The sequence below is a fragment of the Colobus angolensis genome, unplaced genomic scaffold (genome assembly GCF_000951035.1).
Source record: "Colobus angolensis palliatus isolate OR3802 unplaced genomic scaffold, Cang.pa_1.0 Scaffold44, whole genome shotgun sequence".
NCBI lineage: Eukaryota > Metazoa > Chordata > Mammalia > Primates > Cercopithecidae > Colobus > Colobus angolensis.
In genome coordinates, this window is record NW_012117821.1 from 4,845,637 (window position 1) to 4,866,341 (window position 20,705).

The window sequence follows — 20,705 nt, forward strand, 5'->3', positions numbered from 1 at the left end:
AGCATTGTCAATAAGTGAAATATACCTGTCTACCTATTTTGATACTTAAGAGCAGAAAGAAAAGTTAGTTGTTGCAGGCAAAATCAATGATGAAATGATTTGGGTTGGAATGATGAAATGTCACTGAATTCCCTCTAAAATCTGGGTTAAGAAAACCAGTGATTTTCACATGGTGGTACCTGGATGACAAGATGTGAATGAAAATAGTATTTATTCACCTTTTGGTCCAAACTGTAGGCCAGCACCCAGTCCTCTTGCTTGGGATGAAAGAGCAGGCTCTGGATATAGAAGGTGAGCCGATACTTCTGATAGGTGGCCCCTTCGTCGGAGCTGATCAGTATGCTGCTCTCTATTTCAGGATCACTGAGAAGCATAATCTAAAGAAAGGACAGAGGGACAAATATAGACAGAGTTAGTAAAGAAAGTTAGGAAAGAATAAATATAACTTTAATCATAAATAAGTCATCGGTATTTATACACTATAGCATAAAAAGGGGCATCTGGGCCTCTGTATAAAATATTTGTATTATCTTTTCTCCTGATTTAGTGTCTTATTGTTGAACTGAGGTGAAAATAGGGGGCAAGGCTAGGTCTGCACATAGAAGGAGGTTTCATTTTTGATGTCCATCTTTTAAGCGCTGGGAACATTTTTTGTGGTCTTCTGTCTCCTGACCTTGAGACAGTCATATCTCTCTCTCTCTCTCTCTCCCCCCCGCCCCCCCGCCATCCCTTCTCCATGTCATTGTTAATCACAGCATTGTTCCTTTAGTCATGAGAAGCTCCCTCCCCCACTGCCATGCTGCCATGATCCCACTGTTTGTTTCGTTCTTTCTGAATTGTTTTATGCATTCAATTAAGTGGTTTTATGATTCCTTTGTTAGAGATATTTTCCAAAGCATATAGCCCCAAAGGTCCTTGGGCAAATATTATTCCCACAGAAGGTTTATCATCTTCCAGTCAAGGGGACAGAAATACTGTAACGAAAAATCTTTGGCATCAGAGAGGCCAGGTTCAAATCTCAACAGTTCTCTGTTAATATTGTATCATCTTGAGAAAGTTACCCAACCTCAGTTTCCTCAATAATAACCTGACTCTGATAATATCCAAACTGGCTTTGAGCATATGGCATAATGTATATTCTTTTTTGTTGTTGTTTTTTCAGTAGAGATCGGGTTTTGCCAAGTTGGCCAGGCTGGTCTCGAACTCCTGGCCTCAGGTGATCTGCCTGAGTACCACAATTACATTGATCTCACTAAAGATATGACTACCTTTTTAGTATTTAAACCAATAAACGCTTAGACACCCAGACTTTTCCATTATTTAAACTCATAGTAGCCTTTGATACTACAACAATTCCATCTTTTTTGAAACATTCTCTTCCAGGGGCTTCCATAACCCCATGTTCATCTATTTTTCCTTTTCATTTCATTTGGATACTCAATTTTCTCTTATTATCCTTTAACTGTGACCACTCTTTAACCTTCCATTTTGACTTTCTTCCTTTTCACTCAAAATACTATTACTCAGTGACAGCTTCCATTCCTGATTCTTTTCCTTTTCCTTTTGAAAATCATCACCTCCTGGGGAAAACTCCTAAATCTCTGAGTCTCAGTCACAGATTTGGAAGCTCTGCTGCCTGGAAGATGCTTCTATTTAGATGCCCCACAAGCACCTTGAGCTCCAGATGTGCCCCACAGTGGTACCTGATCGCAGCCCTACTGCTTCTCCAGTATACCCTAGCTCCATGAGCGTTTCCACCAACTATCCATGTTTAGCAAAAAGCCCAAGATGCATCCTTGACTCTACTTTCTCACCTTCTGAAAGAATAAGTCTATGAGGCCAGTGTATTTTACTTTTCAATTAACTCTTAACACCAAATCCATTATCTCCTTACTTATTGTGATTGTCTTAGTCCAAAACATGCAAATCTCTCTTCTGGATTACTGTAAGACAACTCTAGCCAGTCTTACCACATTAGCCTTGTCCTTTCCAATCCATGTTTCACACTGTGGCCGGAACAATCAACCTGTAATACAAACCTGATTCTGACATTCTGTCACTTAAAACCATTCAATGGTTTAATCGATCTTCCTATATTCCAAAATCCTTAAAACATCCTAGCAAAATCTGTACCCCTGTTTATGTCCTGGCTACATCAGCAGCACAACCCTTTTGGAATGTACTATCCAGCTCAACTCGGCTTCTCTGAGTTCCTGAATGAGCAAGTGAATTTATTTCCTCTTAGAGTTTTTCCTATCTTTGCATATGTTGCCACCAATTTTCTATCATGTAGTCTAAACCATAAGGTCCAGAGTATAAAATATAGACCCCCAAATTTCCATATCTTATAAAATAAAAGTGTTAACTAACAGAATTTTTAAAATGTTACCCAGAGTGGAAACCATCATTCTTAGCAAACTATCACAAGAAGAGAAAACCAAACACCGCATGTTCTCACTCATAGGTGGGAACTGAACAATGAGATCACTTGGACTCGGGAAGGGGAACATCACACACTGGGGCTTATCATGGGGAGGAGGGGAGGGAGGAGGGATTGCATTGGGGAGTTATACCTGATATAAATGATGAATTGATGGGTGCTGATGAGTTGATGGGTGCAGCACACCAACATGGCACAAGTATACATATGTAACAAACCTGCACATTATGCACATGTACCCTGGAACTTAAAGTATAATAAAAAAATAAAAATTAAAAAAAATAAAAATAAAAATAAAAATAAAATAAAAATAAAATAAAATAAAATAAAATAAGCTTTAAAACAAATTTAGGTCTTTTAAGTGCTAAGATTCATAGTCCTTTCCCTCTTTTTTTCCTTTACAGCTTCTAAGACAAGCTTGCTTTCTTTTCTCAAATATTTGCTTTGGCTTCATTGAAATAAGTCATCTAGTTATCAGCACATTTTTAAGAAACGGAGCAGTATAATAACTTTTTTTCACTCATGTGTGAATAATGCAGAGAAATACTCTTAGAGTAATCACAGACCAAATAACTTCCTCTTCCCATGGCACTATGAAGGGGTAGGGGAAACGGGTCAAAGCACTCAAGCTGCCCTTGAGAAAACCCACCAGGAAGCATCTGTGGTGCTCGCAGAGTTTGAGAGGACGAATATAATGGGTAAGAAGGAGGCCTTTTGGCCGGGCGCAGGCTTATGCCTGTAATCCCAGCTCTTTGGGAGGCCGAGGCGGGCAAATCACTTGAGGTCAGGAGTTCAAAACCAGCTTGGCCAACATTGTGAAACCCCGTCTCTACTAAAAATACAAAAATTAGTTGGGCATGGTGGTACACACCTGTAATCCCCGCTACTCAGGAGGCTGAGGCATGAGAATCACTTGAACCCTAGAGGTGGGGGTTGCAGTGAGCCAAGATCACGCCACTGCACTCCAGCCTGGGTGGCAGAGCGAGACTCTGTCTCAAAAAAAAAGCTTTCATAACCAGCCTCACTTGCTTTACATCATGTACCAATGGTCTACATAATAGGCAATGAAATCATTTTTCCCCTGGTGCAGAAAAATTAAACTGCTTATTTTATGCAGGTATAAAAAAGCTTCATGCCTATGATTTTAATTAGAAGATAAGACCAACATCATAAATGAACTTTATTTTATATACCGTGAGTTACAATATACTAAATGAGTGTTACCATTGAACATCTTGTGCAATGTAGTTTCTTCCCCTAGCCTTGTTTCTTTCTGTGCACACATGCACACAGAGACACACACAAGCCCACTTGCATACCCACATGCACATTAATCCACACGCAACACATGTGTGTGAGCACACATACACTAACATATACAGAGATGCTGCATTTATGTGCACACACACATACAGAAATTTATATACAATAAAGCATATTGATATTGAGTGGCAGTTTTATGGAGCTTTTGTTGGGGAGAGCACATTTTTATTACTACCCTTCTCTGACATTCTCATCAGAAATTATTTGATATACTTTGATATCACTGGCAGTGTCTCTATTCAATTCAATTTTTTTAGAAGAATGAAAGGAAGGGAAATAGACACTGACATATTCTGGATTTCTAACCTATGTCAGGCATTTTACCTGATTTTTTTATTAAAATCTCACACAAATCATGTGAAGTAGAGATCATGAGTTATATTTTACAGATAAGGAAACTGAGGCTCAGGAGAAAAGCAACTTGCCTATTACTTCTCTAATTGCTCCTCAAAACCCACACCTTCCATGCTCTATACACACACAAACACACACACACACACACAATCCTTTTTTAAAGCATCTCTGAGAAACCCGCCAAAAATGTAGCTTCACTAGTCTCAACCTCTGAGCACAGGAGCATCAAGTATTAAAATAGTAGGAATCTAAGAGGAAGATATAAGTTAGTTGTAGGTGCTCAAAAATAAAAAAGGAGGAGGCCATACTATTTATATAAATATAATCAGAGAGCAAATATTTTGTCAGAAGTTAAGCCTCAAGGTAAAATATGTGTATTGTATATTCACGTACCAAATCTATAAAGAAAATCATCCCATGTCTGCTCAAATTTTTCTTGTTACACATGGATTTCAAATCCCAATGCCTGTGAGGGCAAAGCAGGTAAAGTGAGCAAGTGAAGCAGACAAGGCAAGACAAGGACTGGTGAGGACTGTGTCAAATCGGAAAGTGTACATCATTCCCTCAAAATATTTAAAATTGGGTTTTTAAAAAACATTGTGCCCAAATTAAATGTGTCTGTGGACTGAATTTATGGATGAGGCATGTGACTCTTGCTAAAGCTGTGATAGCATGTTTCTACAAAAACAAAGACATTTACAAGCTTACCTTTCAATGTATAATTATAGGTATATAATGTATAATTTATAGCAATGGCTGTTTAGATATCGTGAGTTCTGCATTTATGTGATTTTGGCAATACGAACAGGACAGAGATCCCACTAGAGATTTTTATTTTGTTTTGTTCCTCATTCTGCTTTGATTCTTTATAAAGCAGTTTGTCCTGACATGAGACCTGCAGTGGGTATACATGTGCTGGAAGGGGAGGAGGGGTTTTCATATACGGTTTCGCAGATTGTTAAGGTTTTAGGCTCTCAATGCAGACGTCTTTAGAACAAGCTCCTCAGACTGACACTTCACGTGTAAACAGAAAGAAGTTACTCAAGGCCAGGCGCGGTGGCTCATGCCTGTAATCCCAACACTTTCAGAGGCCGAGGCGGGTAGGTCACCTGAGGTCAGGAGTTCGAGACCAGCCTGACCAATATGATGAAACCCTGTCACTACTAAAAATACTAAAATTAGCCGGTGTGGTGGCACGTGCCTGTACTCCCAGGTACTCGGGAGGCTGAGACAGGAGAATTGCTTGAACCCGAGAGGCAGAGGTTGCAGTGAGCCGAGATTGCTCCATTGCACTCCAGCCTGGGCAGTGAGAGTGAAACTCCATCTCAATTATCCCAAGTCTGTTATTTCATCTAGAGAAAAAAAGGAGATGGTAATTGTACCTACCTCGTAGGACTATTGAAAGGATTAAATGAGACAATGATTAAAGGGGCTTAGCACACTATCAGGCACATAAGTACTAAATAAATGTTAACCTTTACCTTTAAATTACCCAGGATAAGGCCAGGCATGGTGGCCCACACCTGTAATCCCAGCACTTTGGGAGCCTGACGTGGGCAGATTGTTTGAGCTCAGGAGTTCAGAACCAGCCTAGGCAACTTGGTGAAACCTCATCTCTACCCAAAAAAAAAAAAAAAAAAAATTAGCATGGTGTGGTGGCATGCACTTATAGCCCCAGCTAACAGGAAGCTGAGGTGAGAGGATTGATTGAGCCCGGGCAGTTGAGATCATACAACTATACACCAGCCTAGGCAACAGAGCCAGACCCCATCCCCCCCACCAAAAAAAAAAATTACCTAGGATAAGAGCACAACTGAAGTCAGAAGTGATGCCAAGCAAGTTGGAGACAAATCGAGGTGATTCGGGGATTATTTGCCTCCCTCTTGACTACCATCATTCCTGAACTTTGTGGAGAAAATTGCAACAGGTGGGCATAGAGGGGACACAACAGGGGAGTTGCTGTTCAATGGTTATAAAATTTCAGTCACGCAAGATGAAATAATTCTAGAGATATGCTGTACGTACAATGTGCATATAGTTAGCACTCTATTGTACATGTGGAAGTGGGTTAGGAGGGTAAATCTCATGGTGTCTGTATGTGTGTGTTTGCCATAATTTAAAACATAGAAAAGTGTCAGGGAGAAAAACATCGTATTTTAGTGTCTTATATTTTACATTCACTTTACATGCATTTTGCATTTCTGGTAATATTTTAAGAAAACACACTCTATTAACGAATATGAATACTGCCAGAGTAAACACCAATTGGTAGATAATTGTCAATTTGCTAAACATAATTGCTGCTTTGAATGAACGCTCTCATCTCTTCGTTGCATGGTTATACCCCATGAGGAGACTAAACATGACACTGCCTTAGGGTAAGAACTGCAGACAATCAAGTTCCTATGATTTAGCCATTCACTGTAAATGAATCATCTGTGTCCAAGATTAGAGATGGACAAGCTTTAGAGATTACCGACATACGTATGGTGCAATATCTTTTGGGGAAAAAAAAAACTTGTAATGTTTTCTGAAGGAAATTCCTGAGAATGTGGAATAATAGTGGTCCTAAGTTTAATGGTATATTGCAAATTGCAAAGGACACTCAGGGAAGTCAGGAGTGAGGCAGGGGCTATGCTTAGTCAGCTTATACTCTCAAAAGCCTGTCAGATTATCTATGTCCAAACCAGTCAACATTAGTATTGGAGATGTCAAATCCTCCCCAGAAATCTTTCCACAATGTACCGTTTCCTGCTGCTGAGTGAGTCTTAACAGTATCATTGATGAATATGTCACTTTATTCAGTTGTGTATCCTTTGTGCAATCTATTAAAATCAAGTGAAAGCTAAAGGTTTCTCAGTCTCTCACTCTGCCAGAGATCCAGAAAGTCAAGGAAAACATTCTAGTTCAACGCTTTGGGCATGCTCTCAGAATAGGAGCAAACAGACGTTTCTCTAAATAGAAAAAAAAGAAAGGCTATAATTTACTGCATAATTGAGTCCTAATGGTAGACTTTTAGCAAAGTTAGTGTTCAATAAGAAATAACAATAATATCAATATGAGCTCTTAGAGTATAAAACAATGACAGCATAGCTATCCCCTAAACCCACTGATATAATTGATAAGTCGTTGAATATTGACTTCCATACAAACAGAGCCTACTATAGATATGGCTTTTACTCACAATATACCAGCATTCATTCTTTGAACAGTGGTTCTTAACTGAGGGGAAAGAAGGGGTCATACCAAGGAGACACTTTGCAATGTATGGAGATATATTAATTATCACAGCCGGGGGCAGCAGAGTTCTCGTATCTAGTGGGCAGAGGCCAGGGATGCTGTAAAACATGTGACAAAGCATAGGACAGTGACTTACAACAAAGAATTATCCAACACAAAATGTCAACGATGCTGCAGCTGGGATTGTTACACGTAAGATATGTAAACTACATATAAATGTCACAGAACACCAATAGGCATTTATGCTAATACATATGCTGTCTCACCTATGGCCACAATACATGTCATTCTTTTTGCCAAGATTAGACTCCCTACCTTTCCACCCGAATTCATTATATTAAGCTTATTTATACTTGTTCCTCAGGATTTAACATAAGCATGCGAACAAAACTACACTCGTTGAGGCTATTCAAGAAAAAAAAATAAAGTACAAAAATAACAAGAAAACAATCCTATTTAAAAAATGGGCAAAGGACTTGAATAGACATTTCTCCAAAGCAATACAAATGACCAGTGAGCAAATAAAAAGACGTTCAAAACCACTAATCATTAAAGAAATGCAAATCAAAACCACAATGAAATACAACCTCACACTCATGGCTACTGTTTAAAAATAAAAAATAAAAAATCAGAAAATAACAAGTGTTGTCAGGGATATGAAAAGTTGGAACCCTTGTGAACTGTTGGTGGGAACAAAAAATAGTGCAGCCGCTACAGAAAACAGTATGGTGGTTCATCAAATAATTAACAATAGAATTATCATATGATCCAGCTATTCCATATCTGGGTAATACCCAAAAGTGAGTGTCCAGCTGTGTCAATTGCAATTGATGGTCAAGAAAGATGAGTACCAAGAACTGACCATTGAATGTAGCATTGTGGAGGGTATTGGTGACCATGGCCAAGACAGTGGAGTGAAGTAGGCAGACAGTCAGTATTGATGCAAGTATAAATTGGCGTGACTACTCTAAAATGCAATGTGGCAACATGAAACAAGACTCTTGCAATTGAAAGCAAGGTCTCAAAGAGAGATATGTTCGCCCAATGCTCATAGCAGCATTATTTACAATAGCCAAAAGGTGAAAGCAACCCAAGTGTCTATCAATGAATGAATGGATAAACAAAATGTGGTATACACTACAATGGAATATTATTCAGCCTTAGGAAGGAAGGAAATTCTGACACATGTTACATAGATGAACCTTGAAGACATTATGCAAAGTGAAATATACTAGTCACAAAGAAAAAAATATTATATGATTGTACTTATATGGGGTACCTAAGGTAGTCAAAATCATAATGACAAAACATAGAATGGTAGATACTAAGGCTAGAGGGAGAGAGAAATGAGGAGTTGTTGTTTAGTAGGTATAGAGTTTTAGTTTAGCAAGATGAAAAGAAATTTGGAGATTGGTTGTAAAACAATGTATACTTAACACTACTAAACTGTACACTTAAAAATGGGGAAGATGGCGAATTTCATATTATTTGTATATCCCTACAATGTTTTAAAGTAAAAAATACATACAAAAATAAGACATGAGACTAGAGATAAAATAACAGGCTAATGAACACTTTAATCAAACAAACATATCCGCACCATTTATTCATCCAGCCTATTGACTGAGGCTTCACTCCATGCCAGGCTCTATTCTAAGGACTAGATCAGAGCAGTAATCAAACCAGAATGAAAATACTTTCCCTCATAGAGCTTACATTCTAGTGAAGGAAGAACAAACAACAGATAGACAAATAAGTAAAATGTGGCATATTAGATGGTGATAAGGCCTTTGGAGTGAAAGAAAGCAGAAAAGGGAAGGGTTGGTGCTGAAAGACTGGCTGTGTAGTTTTAAATCATGTGGTCAGGAAAGGCCTCACTGGGAAGGCAGCATTTGCAAAAGAATGTAGGAGCCCAGTAGGCTGGAACAGAATGAACAAGGTAGAGTGCTGGAAATGAGGTAGGCAAGGAAATGCGGACCCAACAAGGAAACGTGGACCCAGGCGTTGATATAAGAACTCCGGCTTTATCGCAAGTGACATAGAAAGTATATGATACACATACAATGAGTAGGGCTCTGATAGGCTAGGGCTTGTTTTTTAATCCTCTCACTCTGGCCACCATGTCGAATAGAGCATTGGAGGAGGTGGGGAAAAAATCAAAAAGACCGGAAGAGGCTCTGTGATGACCAGAAGGAACAGACGAATGGCCTGCACCAAGCTGGAGCACTGAGGTGCTGAGGGGTAGTCAGTTTCTGGGTGTATTTTTGGAAGAAAGGTTAAAAAGATCAGCTTGCAGATTAGATGTGGAGTATCAGAGGAAATGAGATGACCCCTTAAAAGATTTTTAAACTGTACATTACAAATTGGAACTAATTCAAATTATCTGATAGGTTTGGGGCCTGAACAACTGGGAAAGTGGAATTAGCATTTATGAGATAGAAAAACAGGTTCAGGGCTTTAAAAATAAAGAATTTGGATTTGAAATGCTTAATACAGATCCAAACAGAGATGTAAGTAGAAGAGGGATGTACAAGGCTTATATTCATGGGAGAGGGCTGGCCTGCAGATAAGAATCAAGGAGACATCAGAGTCTGAATAACACTTAAAGATGTGAATCTAGAGATCACCATGACAGCAAAGACAGACAAAAGAGAGTCCAGAGAACTGAGCTCTATAGTATGTTTAGGGTCAAAAAGATAGGGACAGACCAGGAAAGGAGCCTGAGAGGGAGAAGGAAAACTCAAAGAGTGAGATACTCTTAAAATCAAGGAAAGAAAGTGTATTAGGGAAGAGTGTCCAGCTGTGTCAAATGCAGTTGATGGTCAGGTATAAAGAGTTCCGAGAATTGGCTACTGAATGTACCAACAGGGAGGGTATGCGTGACCATGGTAAAGGCAGTGGAGTGAGCTAGGCAGACTGTCAGTGTTGATGTAAGCATAAATTGCCATAACCACTCTGAAAACCAATAGAATGAGACTCTCATAAATAATCATAAATTTAACCCTGTAAATTCCCTTCTGGAAAACTATCTAAGGAAACCATCAGAAACCCAACAAAAGGTTTATGCACCTGTAGGTTCAATGCAATGTTTTTATAATAATACAAAATTAGAAATAACGACTATATTTGATAGGACCATGACTAAAGTGAGCTAAAGCCATTCAGTGGAATATTATGCAGCCATTAAAACGAATTCAAATACTTTTATGACATATGAAAAACAATCATATGTTTACACAGTGCATAAAATGCAGGCTGGACACACATGAAGCATCATCTCAATTTTGTTAAACATTGCTTATATTTCTTGTCTGTACTTATCCATAGTAGATGACTTGAAACCAAAATTCACAAGTTAAGAGTGGTTATTCCCAACTGGCACGATTATGAGTATTTTTTATTTTCTTTATACTTTTCTATTTTCCCCAAATTTTCTGCAATGAGCACACACTTCCTTTATAATCATAAAACATTATCTGTCTACACACACACATATACACATGCATATAACTTCTTGAGAAAACATGCTACGCATTGCCTGCCCTTGGAAAATTTGAAAAGCTAGTAAATATCTGTCCACATGGTGAGCACAAGTCGTGGTGCAGGACAGGTGTGTCATGATGGTGGGGTAGTGATGAAGCCCCAGTGTGGACAGGAAAAAGAGTATCTCCCAATTCAGGGAGTGGTGTTATGGACCTCCCCTCTGCAGTATTTCCTGCCCCAAACTATCCCACACACCACATACCAAATGGACTTCCCCCAGCCCAGCTCTGATCATGGAATCTTCCCTCCACAAGAAATGCCAATACTCTCTACATGTCTTTAAAAACACACTCAGCATCTCAGACATTTAGTGGGCTCCCATGCTGTCTTTAGGCTTGACCTCTTCAACATAACCACTTGCTCAAGCCAAGCTGTGCCTCAGAGTTTTTTCAAATCACTGTGCTTACTGCAACAATCCTATCTTTGCCAATGCTACTCCCCTACCTAGAAAGCCCAGCATCCTCCCTGGTTTCCTTCAAGTCCCATTTTAACTCAATCCCTTCCATGAAGCCTCCTGAGTGCTCCAGCTGAACGATCTCTGTCTTCCAAGAACTCCACCAGCAAATTCACAATCACATTGAACTACGATTTTATGTTTAAATATATATGAAATTTATAAATACATTAATATATTTTAAAATATTGGTTCCTTTATGTTTTATTTGTGTTTACCTCACTTTGCCACCTTGATATAATGTTCCTTAAAGGCAGGGAGTTTTGGTTAAATAACATTCTCTGGTCTTCTTTGCTGCACTGCCTGAAGCACGTGCTCAATAAATCATGTGATGCATGATTGAGTGAAGGTCACTCAAAGGTTTCTCAGTTTGCTTGACCAAATATTCAGTGCATTGTATTTGGGGCTCATCAGTGTCCTACTAGACAGAGAAGCTAGCTTCATCTCCATAATGGCAGTCAGCAATATCTTTACCTGAGGCACTGTCCCTCTGCCAGCCAAGGCATTACCAGTTGCATATGCAGTAATTGGCATTCAGGTAAGTATTCCTCTGCTACTTCATATTATTCTTTTGTATAAGTTGGATATAGATAAAGTTAAAAAATTGGTGGCCACATTATTTTTCAGCCAGATATTTATTTCCAATAAGTTTAAAAAGCAAATCTAACACCAGGAGAGTAGTATAAAGAAGTTTCATAATTCAAAAAGATGCAGCATACAGGATTGATTTCAAAGTCATTTTGCTTATTTTTGATGTTTTGATTCAGGGTTTTTGTTTGTTTTTTTCTCCACATTAGGAGCATTAAAGCAAGATACAAACTCAAACATGCATTTCTAAGATCAGACGGACTAAGGCACAGGTTAAATAGGATGAAGACATGTGAGTTGGCACAATGTTGTCACAGGCATACATACATAACCAAGTGTGTTTGCTTTTCAGAAATATCTAATGAGTTTAATTAAGATCATCCAAGGCATTTGTTGCTTCAAGCATCCAAGTTGCTACTGTGCACATCTGGGACCACAGTGGGACCCCAGAATTAAGAATCACTGTTCCAAAGCCTCAAATCACAAAGGCAATGACTATATGAAAAGATAAGCAAAAAAATGCCCACCAGCATGCCTATTATCTACCACAAAACAAACCTAATTTATAAGCATCTTGTTGAAGCTGTGTAGGAGGAAAAGCCTGAAAAAAGTCAAGTGCACAAGAGACAGTAAATGGAAATTAATTGCACAGTATTCATTATGGCTAATTTAAGAACTGCAGATTGTCACTAATATTTATTATTTATTGTATTATCTTTAGTATTTCTTCCAGTGAACATCAAAAAAGGGGGAGCTTTCATACGTTCACCTGCTAACTCTATGTTTTTTCCATTGGACCTTCAATTCTTCCTATAGGAAGCCTCAAACTTGGGATATTTTCAGGGATTGCTATGGTTTAGATATTTGTCCCCTCCAAAACTCATGTTGAAACTTAATCCCCTATGTGACAGTTTTGAGAGATGGGGCCTTTAAGAGGTGATTGGATCATAGGGGTTTTCTGTCCTTACTAATGTATCACATCCACTCATGGATTCATGGATTCAATGGTTAATGGATTAATGGGTTATCATGGGCATAGAACTGGCATCTTTATAAGAAGAGGAAGAGAGATCTGAGCATAGCATGTTGGCATGCTCAGTCCCCCTTGCAATGGGATACCCTGGGCCACCTTGGGACTCTGCTTAGGGTCCCCATCAGCAAGAAGACACTCACTAGATGTACCTCCTTGACCTTGGACTTCCCAGCTTCCAGAACTATGAAAAATAAACCCTGTTTCTTATAAATAACACAGTTTCATGAGTTCTTTTACAAGCAATAGATAATGAACTAAAACAGGAACCTAAACCTAGATATCTGGGGAGGATTATTACATTTAGGAGAAGGAAGATACGCTTTAAGTTATCATGAGTAAAACAATCTTGGTAGTAAATATAGTTAGAAATATCCTATATCCTGGTCTAGCTGAAAGAGTCTATGCAGCCAAGAGCTTCATCATCATTGGTAACGTCAGTACATCTGGGAACATTGCATTGCCCAGTAAGAATCATATCACATGAACATTCCTTAGAACTCAACTGCCCATCCCCAGTGACTGCCTACACATGTGAGGGGCCGAGGCGGGCCCCCAAACATCTAAATGCTAGTTGTGATCAACATAGAACAAAGGCAACTTGCTGCTACAACAATCCTTTGAGACAATGGACCACATAAGAGACCAGGCTGTAATAACCAATGGTGCCTCAGAGTCTGTTCACCTAAGCAGGAACTGTCCTGAGGAAAGAACAAGGGGTACTGATCCTATTCTCCCAGAGGAGAGACATTTAGCTCCCAGAAAACAACGAAAACCACAAGGAGTCAGGCTGTACAAGGAGTTGGCAGATGTTCAAAGCACTTGGTTGGTCTGTGCTTTTACCCCTAGCTCAAGACACCTGTGCTGCATGCCTTCACCCACGGGCAGAGTTAATTCCTACCGAAGTCTTTGGGGTGCATGGCATTTTACAGCTTGCCAAGTTCTTCCACAGGTCTTGTCTCCTTGATCCTCACTCTACCCTGTGAGGAATGTGAAGCAGGTATTGTTACCCCTGTTTTAGTCTACTGGGGCTCCTATAAAAGAATATACCCTGGGTGACTTATGCATACCCAACACTTATTTCTCACAGCTCTGGAGGCTGGGAAGTCCAAGATCAAGGCACTGGCAGATTCAGCATCTGATGAGAGCCTGCTTCCTTGTTCATAATGAATGCTTTCTCACTGTGTCCTCATGTGAGGTAATGAGGAGAGAGAGTTCTCTGAGGTCCCTTTTAAAAGGATACTAATCCCATTCATGAGGGCTCTGCCCATGACATAACCACCTCCTGCATGCCCAACATCCAAATACCCTCATGCTGGGGGTGGTTAAAATTTCATATGAATCCTATGATTCGTATGAATTTGGTATGTGTAGGGGAGAATAGCATTCAGTTCTATAGTATGCCCTCTAGCAATTTCCTGTTGCTGCTCTTACAAATCATCCCAGACTTGGTGACTTAAACAATATAACTTTATTATCTTACCTATCTGCAAGTCAGAAGTCCAAAATGAGTCTCACTGGCTAAAATCCAGGTGTCTGCAGGGCTATGTTCCTTTCTGGAGGCTCTAGGGGAGCAATATGGTTTGTCTCCATGCCCCATCCAAATCTCATCTCAAATTGTAATCCCCACGTGTCCATGGAGGAACCTGGTGGGAGGTGATTGGATCACGGGGGCAGTTTCTCCCATGCTGTTCTTGTGACAGTGAGTGAGTTCTAAAAAGATCTGATGGTTTTAAAAGTGTGGCACTTCCTCCCTCTCTCTCTCTCCTGCCATCATGTAAGATGTGCCTTGCTTCCCCTTCAACTTCCACCATCATTGTAAGTTTCCTGAGGCCTCCTCAGCCATGTGGAACCGTGAGTCAGTTAAACATTTTTGCTTTATAAATTACTCAGTAATTTATAAATTACTGGTAGTTTTTTATAGCTGTGTGAAAACAGACTAATACTGGGAGAATCTGTTTTCTTTGCCTTCTGCAGCTTCCAAAGGCTGCCCACTTTCCTTGGCTCCTGGCCCCTTCCATCTTCAAAGCCAGCAGCAGCTAGTTCAGCCTTTGTCATACTGCATCACTCTGGTTCTTCTTCCTCCCTCTTTCTCATTCTCTAGATTACAATGGCCCACCTGATAATCCAGGGTACTCTCCTTATTTTAAGATCAGCTGATTAGCATTCTTAATTCAATCTAGAACTTTAATTCCCTCTTGCCATATAGCTGAACATATTCACAAATTCTGGGGAGTAGGGAATTTTGGGGAGGTGGTTATTCTGCCTATCGCACCCATTCTACAACAAAAGTAATGCCAGGGCTCAGTGACTTGCTACTCCACTAGTGACAAGTGGCTACTTATTGACAATTGGCTACTCAGCGACAATTGATTACTAAGTGTTAAGACAGATTCAAATTCAGAACTTTCCCTCCCAAGTTGAGTGTTTTATCCTTCTTGCTGTACTCTGTATTGGTGACATAGCAAAGGAGACAGAGGGCACAGCAAGGCAATAACAAAGAATTAGTGCAAACAAAGGCAGAAAAGAACCAAACAGAAAGCAGGAGGAAAAATGGGATTTTTTCTTTTTTTAACCTAACAGATCTTCTCCATGGGTGTTCTCTCATCCTGCCCTACCCACCATCATCCTACTTTTATGGAATCATCCCTTCAGCTGCAAATTTGACCCCATTATCCCTAAACAAAAGAGCTTGTGATCATAGGTGTTTGGGTTTTTAGGGTGTTTGGTTGTTTGGTTTTGCTTCCTTTCTCAACGTGAAGCAGAAGAGGAGGGGACCAAGGTAGCAATTTTGCCAGGCAGGTAGTCTCTGTAATGATCCATCATTCTGTGCCAGGTGGTCCCCAGACAGGCAGGGAAGAGAAAAACACAATAACAGTAATAAACAGAGAAAAGGGTCTTCCAGATAACTACATAATGAGCAGCCCCAGCTGCCTCAGCCAGAGAGAGTGGGAAGAGGTAGGGGAGGAAGGACTGAAGAGGTAAGAAATGGAGGAGCCCAAATGTGAAGGTTTCGTGTTTTGTCCAAGTGACTACTCTGAGTGTGTGTGTGTGTGTGTGTGTGTGTGTGTTCTTTCCTTATTGCAGAAAGAAAGAAAACAATACCACACAAACCTTTGCAAACTTTTTGTGTTGTTAAGGACAGAACAGCACATTTGTCAAAAGGTCCCACTGCCACTTCTGATTTCAAAGTTCCACAAAGGATCCACCCCTATGGTGATTTAGATTAATCGCTTCTCATTAAGAGCCAATAAACAAACCACATTCAGAATGCTCCTTTCTGCCACAGCCCACTGTTGCCATGTATAATTTCCGAAAGGGAAAGGAGAGGAACATCAGAGAGTTGTCAAGCGTAATTTATAGGTTTTTAAGATCGAATCATTTTCTATAATATTAGATTAAATGACAGTCTATATTAAAGAGGAAATTACATTTCACCTTGCTTTTTTCACTTCCCGCACTCCGTCCATTTTGAGCTAGGGTTTTAGAAATGCTCTAATCCCAAAGCAAAGGGCCAGAAATGTCCTGAATGATGTACCTGAGAAGGATCACCCAATGGATGTCCATGCACCCAGCATTCTGTCCAGAGAAGATGGACAAGAGATAAGTAAGAATATTCTCTTAGCAGAGCCAAATTATCTAGGAACCGCTCAGGGCACCCTATACTCTTCAATCAGAGCTGTGTCATCGGATCCCAGTCACACTCACTACAGCCCCAGGGTATTCATTTTGGTGTCTGTGGGGGTAAAAAATTACACAGAATAAGTCAGTGTTCTTAATGGAATCTCATCACCTTTGGGTTTAGAATCAAACAGACCTTACTTTTTCATTTAGTCATTCAGTTATATGGTCAATCATTCCCTCACATTCATTTATTGAGGCTCTAACTATGGGCTAGATTCTACACTAAACAGGGAACACACAGATGAGAAAGACACAGTCAAACCCCACCTCCATCATCTATTAACTCCTTGACTTCAAGGCTTCAGTTCTACTCAACTGCAAAATAAAAAAAAAGAAATCACTTCCACCACCACCACCACCATGGTGGGTTGAGAGGAGATGATGAGAAGGAGAATTAACATTTGGAAAACTCTTGTCACATAACACGTTCAACAAATGTTGGGGCTTTCTTTCCCTTCCATGTCCTATGGTGTTTCCGAACAGTTATTTTCAACTAAGATGAGGGCAAACACAGAGAATCAGTTTGTATAAGGACAAGAGTCCCTCGGGTTGCACAGCTGAGATGTATGAAGTAAAAACAACAATGTAAAGGCTGATAAACACTGTTGCAGAAGGATGTGCACATCCCCAAAGAACAAGAAAGGAAGATTGGGACAGTAATCCATTACTGAGACAAACTTGTCATTTGTAATGTCAGACTATAAAGAGTCAACTCTTTAGCCTGGAGGTCATAGTCCTTCACTCACTGGTTCCAACAGAATGTTCCAGCCCCATATCCCCAGAGTGCATATATTCTTGAAAAGAATCACCTAATTCACAGTTCCCCAAATATCTCACTTTCCCATCGTGATGTCATTGCTGGAGTTATTCTTTGTCCTGGAAGGCTCTTTTTTACACTTCATACCCGTAAACCCTATCACTGCCTCAAGGCCATATCCAAATGTCACCACCTCTAAGAAAGCTCTGTGGATTCTTCCTCAGCCCTCTGTAGTAGTTTGTAGACCTTAAAACTACCTGCTTAAGTTACAGTAAAACTGTAAGCTCTTTTGTGGCAAGAAGACTTTTTCTCATCTTTTTATCCTTCCCAGAGCCCAATTTTGTATCTTTTAGGAAGGGCTCAAAAGATTGACTGCTCTGCTCCATGGTGTCTGCATTTATGAACCCAGCCAGAAGAAGCCCCCAGGTCATCCCTGCAGGAATCTTGGATGAAGGAAAAGAGTGAAGGCAGAATCTTTCTTATTCCATTCAGCAGTACTCATCTCCACTCTCACTGCATTCATGGGCCAAAGTAAGTTATGGAGCCAAGCCTGCTCCCATTGAGGGTGGTGTGTGCAATCCTCCCAAAGGGAGAAACCCAGTAGCGGGAATATTTTGTACAAATAATACAAATCTAACTCCTAAGTACATACCCAACAGAATAAAAAGCAAATAAACAAATACACATGCATGCCTGTTCATAGCAGTTGTATTCACAAAATGTGGCCAAAACATGTGGAAACAATCTAAATGTTAATGAATGAATGAATGTATAAACTGATGTTGGTAAACACTCAATGGAATATTTTCAGCCATATAAAGAAAGGAAGTAGTGACGCATGCTACAATATTAACAAACTTCAAAAACACTATGGCAGGTAAGAAGCAGCAGAAACAAAAGGTCACATATTGTATGTTTCCATTTATATGAAATATCCAGAATAGGTAAATCTGCAGGGAGAAAATGCTGACAGGTGACTGCCAGAGACTAGGGATATGGGGGAATGGGAAGTGACTACTTAATGGTCACAGGGCTTCTTTTGGGGGCGGTAAAATGCTCCGGAACTAGATAGAAGCGATTGCACCACATTGTGCATGTACTAAATGCCACTGAATTTTTCACTTTAAAAATAGTTAATTTTATGTTATGTGAATTTCACTTCAAAAAATCTATATAAATAAAAGAACTGGGACTGGGACTCATTGGTTTCAGCCTTTCCCACCTACCCAGAAAAACTAGGATGATAATGTTAAGTAAAAAAATAGCAGTAAGTACAAAACTAACTCCCACCTAGCTTGTTAAATCTCCTAACAAAATCCCTCTGCTTAATGGAAAATTGTAATAACAGTCGATCTAAACAGGTAGCACAGACCACCACCACCAGGAGAACAGCTACACTGACCCCATAGCCAGCTACTGGCTAGTGAAACTTGTTGCAGGTCTGCTTCCTTTCCGTGATGCCCAGGTCCAGCTCAGGCTGGGTCCTGCTGATGTACCTGACAGTTCTAAGTGGACTACTCTTCTCAGAAATAAATCCTATTCTACTTGCCCCAAGCTGCTTCTTCCTATTTCTTAAAAATCAGTATTACCAACAAGTTTAATTAACAAGCAGAGGCCCCCTCATGTCCAAATGCTATGCCTGAATGCTCTCATTTAAAAAGATGGTATACAGGCACTTACTATACACAGCTTTAAGAAGCATGTGTTATAAAAGTATCTCACCCATCCGGCTTTTTAATACCCTTCAATTCAATCCCATAAAATCCCAGCAATATTTAAGTGCTAAAGGTGACTTTCACTATGATATTTATTATTGGATAATGAAACATGGAACAGAGAGCCTTCAAAACTCCAGGCAATGGAGTGAACCACATCTTTTCTAAGCTTTTAATAATAGGACCACCATTTTCTTCCTAGAAATTACACAGATCTCCAGTGTCCCTTTTGAGATTCCCTCTTGGATGCATAAGTTTTCTTAAAAACTTTACTTCTTGGCCGGGCACGGTGGTTCAAGCCTGTAATCCCAGCACTTTAGGAGGCCGAGACGGGCGGATCACGAGGTCAGCAGATCGAGACCATCCTGGCTAACATGGTGAAACCCCGTCTCTACCAAAAAATACAAAAAACTAGCCGGACGAGGTGGCGGGCGCCTGTAATCCCAGCTACTCGGGAGGCTGAGGCAGGAGAATGGCGTGAACCCGGGAGGCGGAGCTTGCAGTGAGCTGAGATCCGGCCACTGCACTCCAGCCTGGGCGACAGAGCGAGACTCCGTCTCAAAAAAAAAAAAACAAAAAACTTTACTTCTTTGTGACCAAACCCCCTGTCAGTTGAAGGAAAGTCAGTTGGTCAAATATATATATATCTGCCTCCTCCATTCAACTGAAACTTTTTAGGACAACCTTGAGCTTCCCATGTGACCAAGAGTCCCCCAATTTTCCTGGCCTTGCCCAATACAGACAGCTATCAGAACACACTGGGAATTTATTCCATGTCACTATTTCCAATGCTGGGTCCCCACTGGCCCTGTGTTAGGTTGCTATTTTATCAGCTAACATGCTTTTGTGCTATTTATTACTCTGTATGTCTGTGACCACATCAGACTATGATATCTCTGAGAACAATAATTTACCTGATTTATCTTTTTTATCTCTGGCATCCAGCACAATGTCTGGTACATTGTAGATGTCAATAGTTACATGTAAATGCAATAATAGTTAACTAACTCTGGGAAAACTATTACAGAGCAGAAAGAGAAGTCTAAGATCATGTTTCTCAACTATCCCAACACACAGTGGAGGACATGTAACAAATGCAGTCCCCTTTCTAAAATCTCATAGGTACCAATGGTATAATTTTTAGCCAATGGTGGCACCTTGGAAAATGCCATCAGCACTGCCTGAAGTTCTAGTGAAACATTGTGTTTTCCTGGATCCTATCTTAGACATCTTAAATAGGAAGTTCTAACTCTGAGAGCAAAGTCCTGAATCTGCCTTTTAACAAGCACACTTTTAATGTATACATGAGGTTGAGCATCACCGTTTTAGAATACCTACAGCAAGGACATCATGGTTCTTGCTTCCAGTTCCTTGCAGAACGGAGGAAACTGCCACTGACTGGTAGCCCCGCATCAAGGATGTGGCCACAGAGAGTGTGGAAGACTCACAGTACACAAAGTGGGATATGTAATTCAGCAGAGCCTTCATCATGATGGGTCAGTTTCCTTAGACCCAATGAGAAGTTAAACACTGCAGAAGAAAACTATGTGGCATTGAGGCAGAACTAATCATTTGGA

At 40.1% G+C, this 20,705-nt stretch overlaps 1 protein-coding gene across 1 annotated transcript in view; it reads right to left on the bottom strand.

The window, feature by feature from the left end:
- Window positions 1-20,705, bottom strand: part of SORCS3 (sortilin-related VPS10 domain containing receptor 3) — a 617,501-nt gene that overhangs the window by 291,288 nt on the left and 305,508 nt on the right. The window contains exon 4 of the mRNA XM_011957327.1: window positions 219-377. Coding sequence (XP_011812717.1) covers window positions 219-377 — 159 coding nt within the window. The remainder of the gene's footprint in view (window positions 1-218; window positions 378-20,705) is intronic.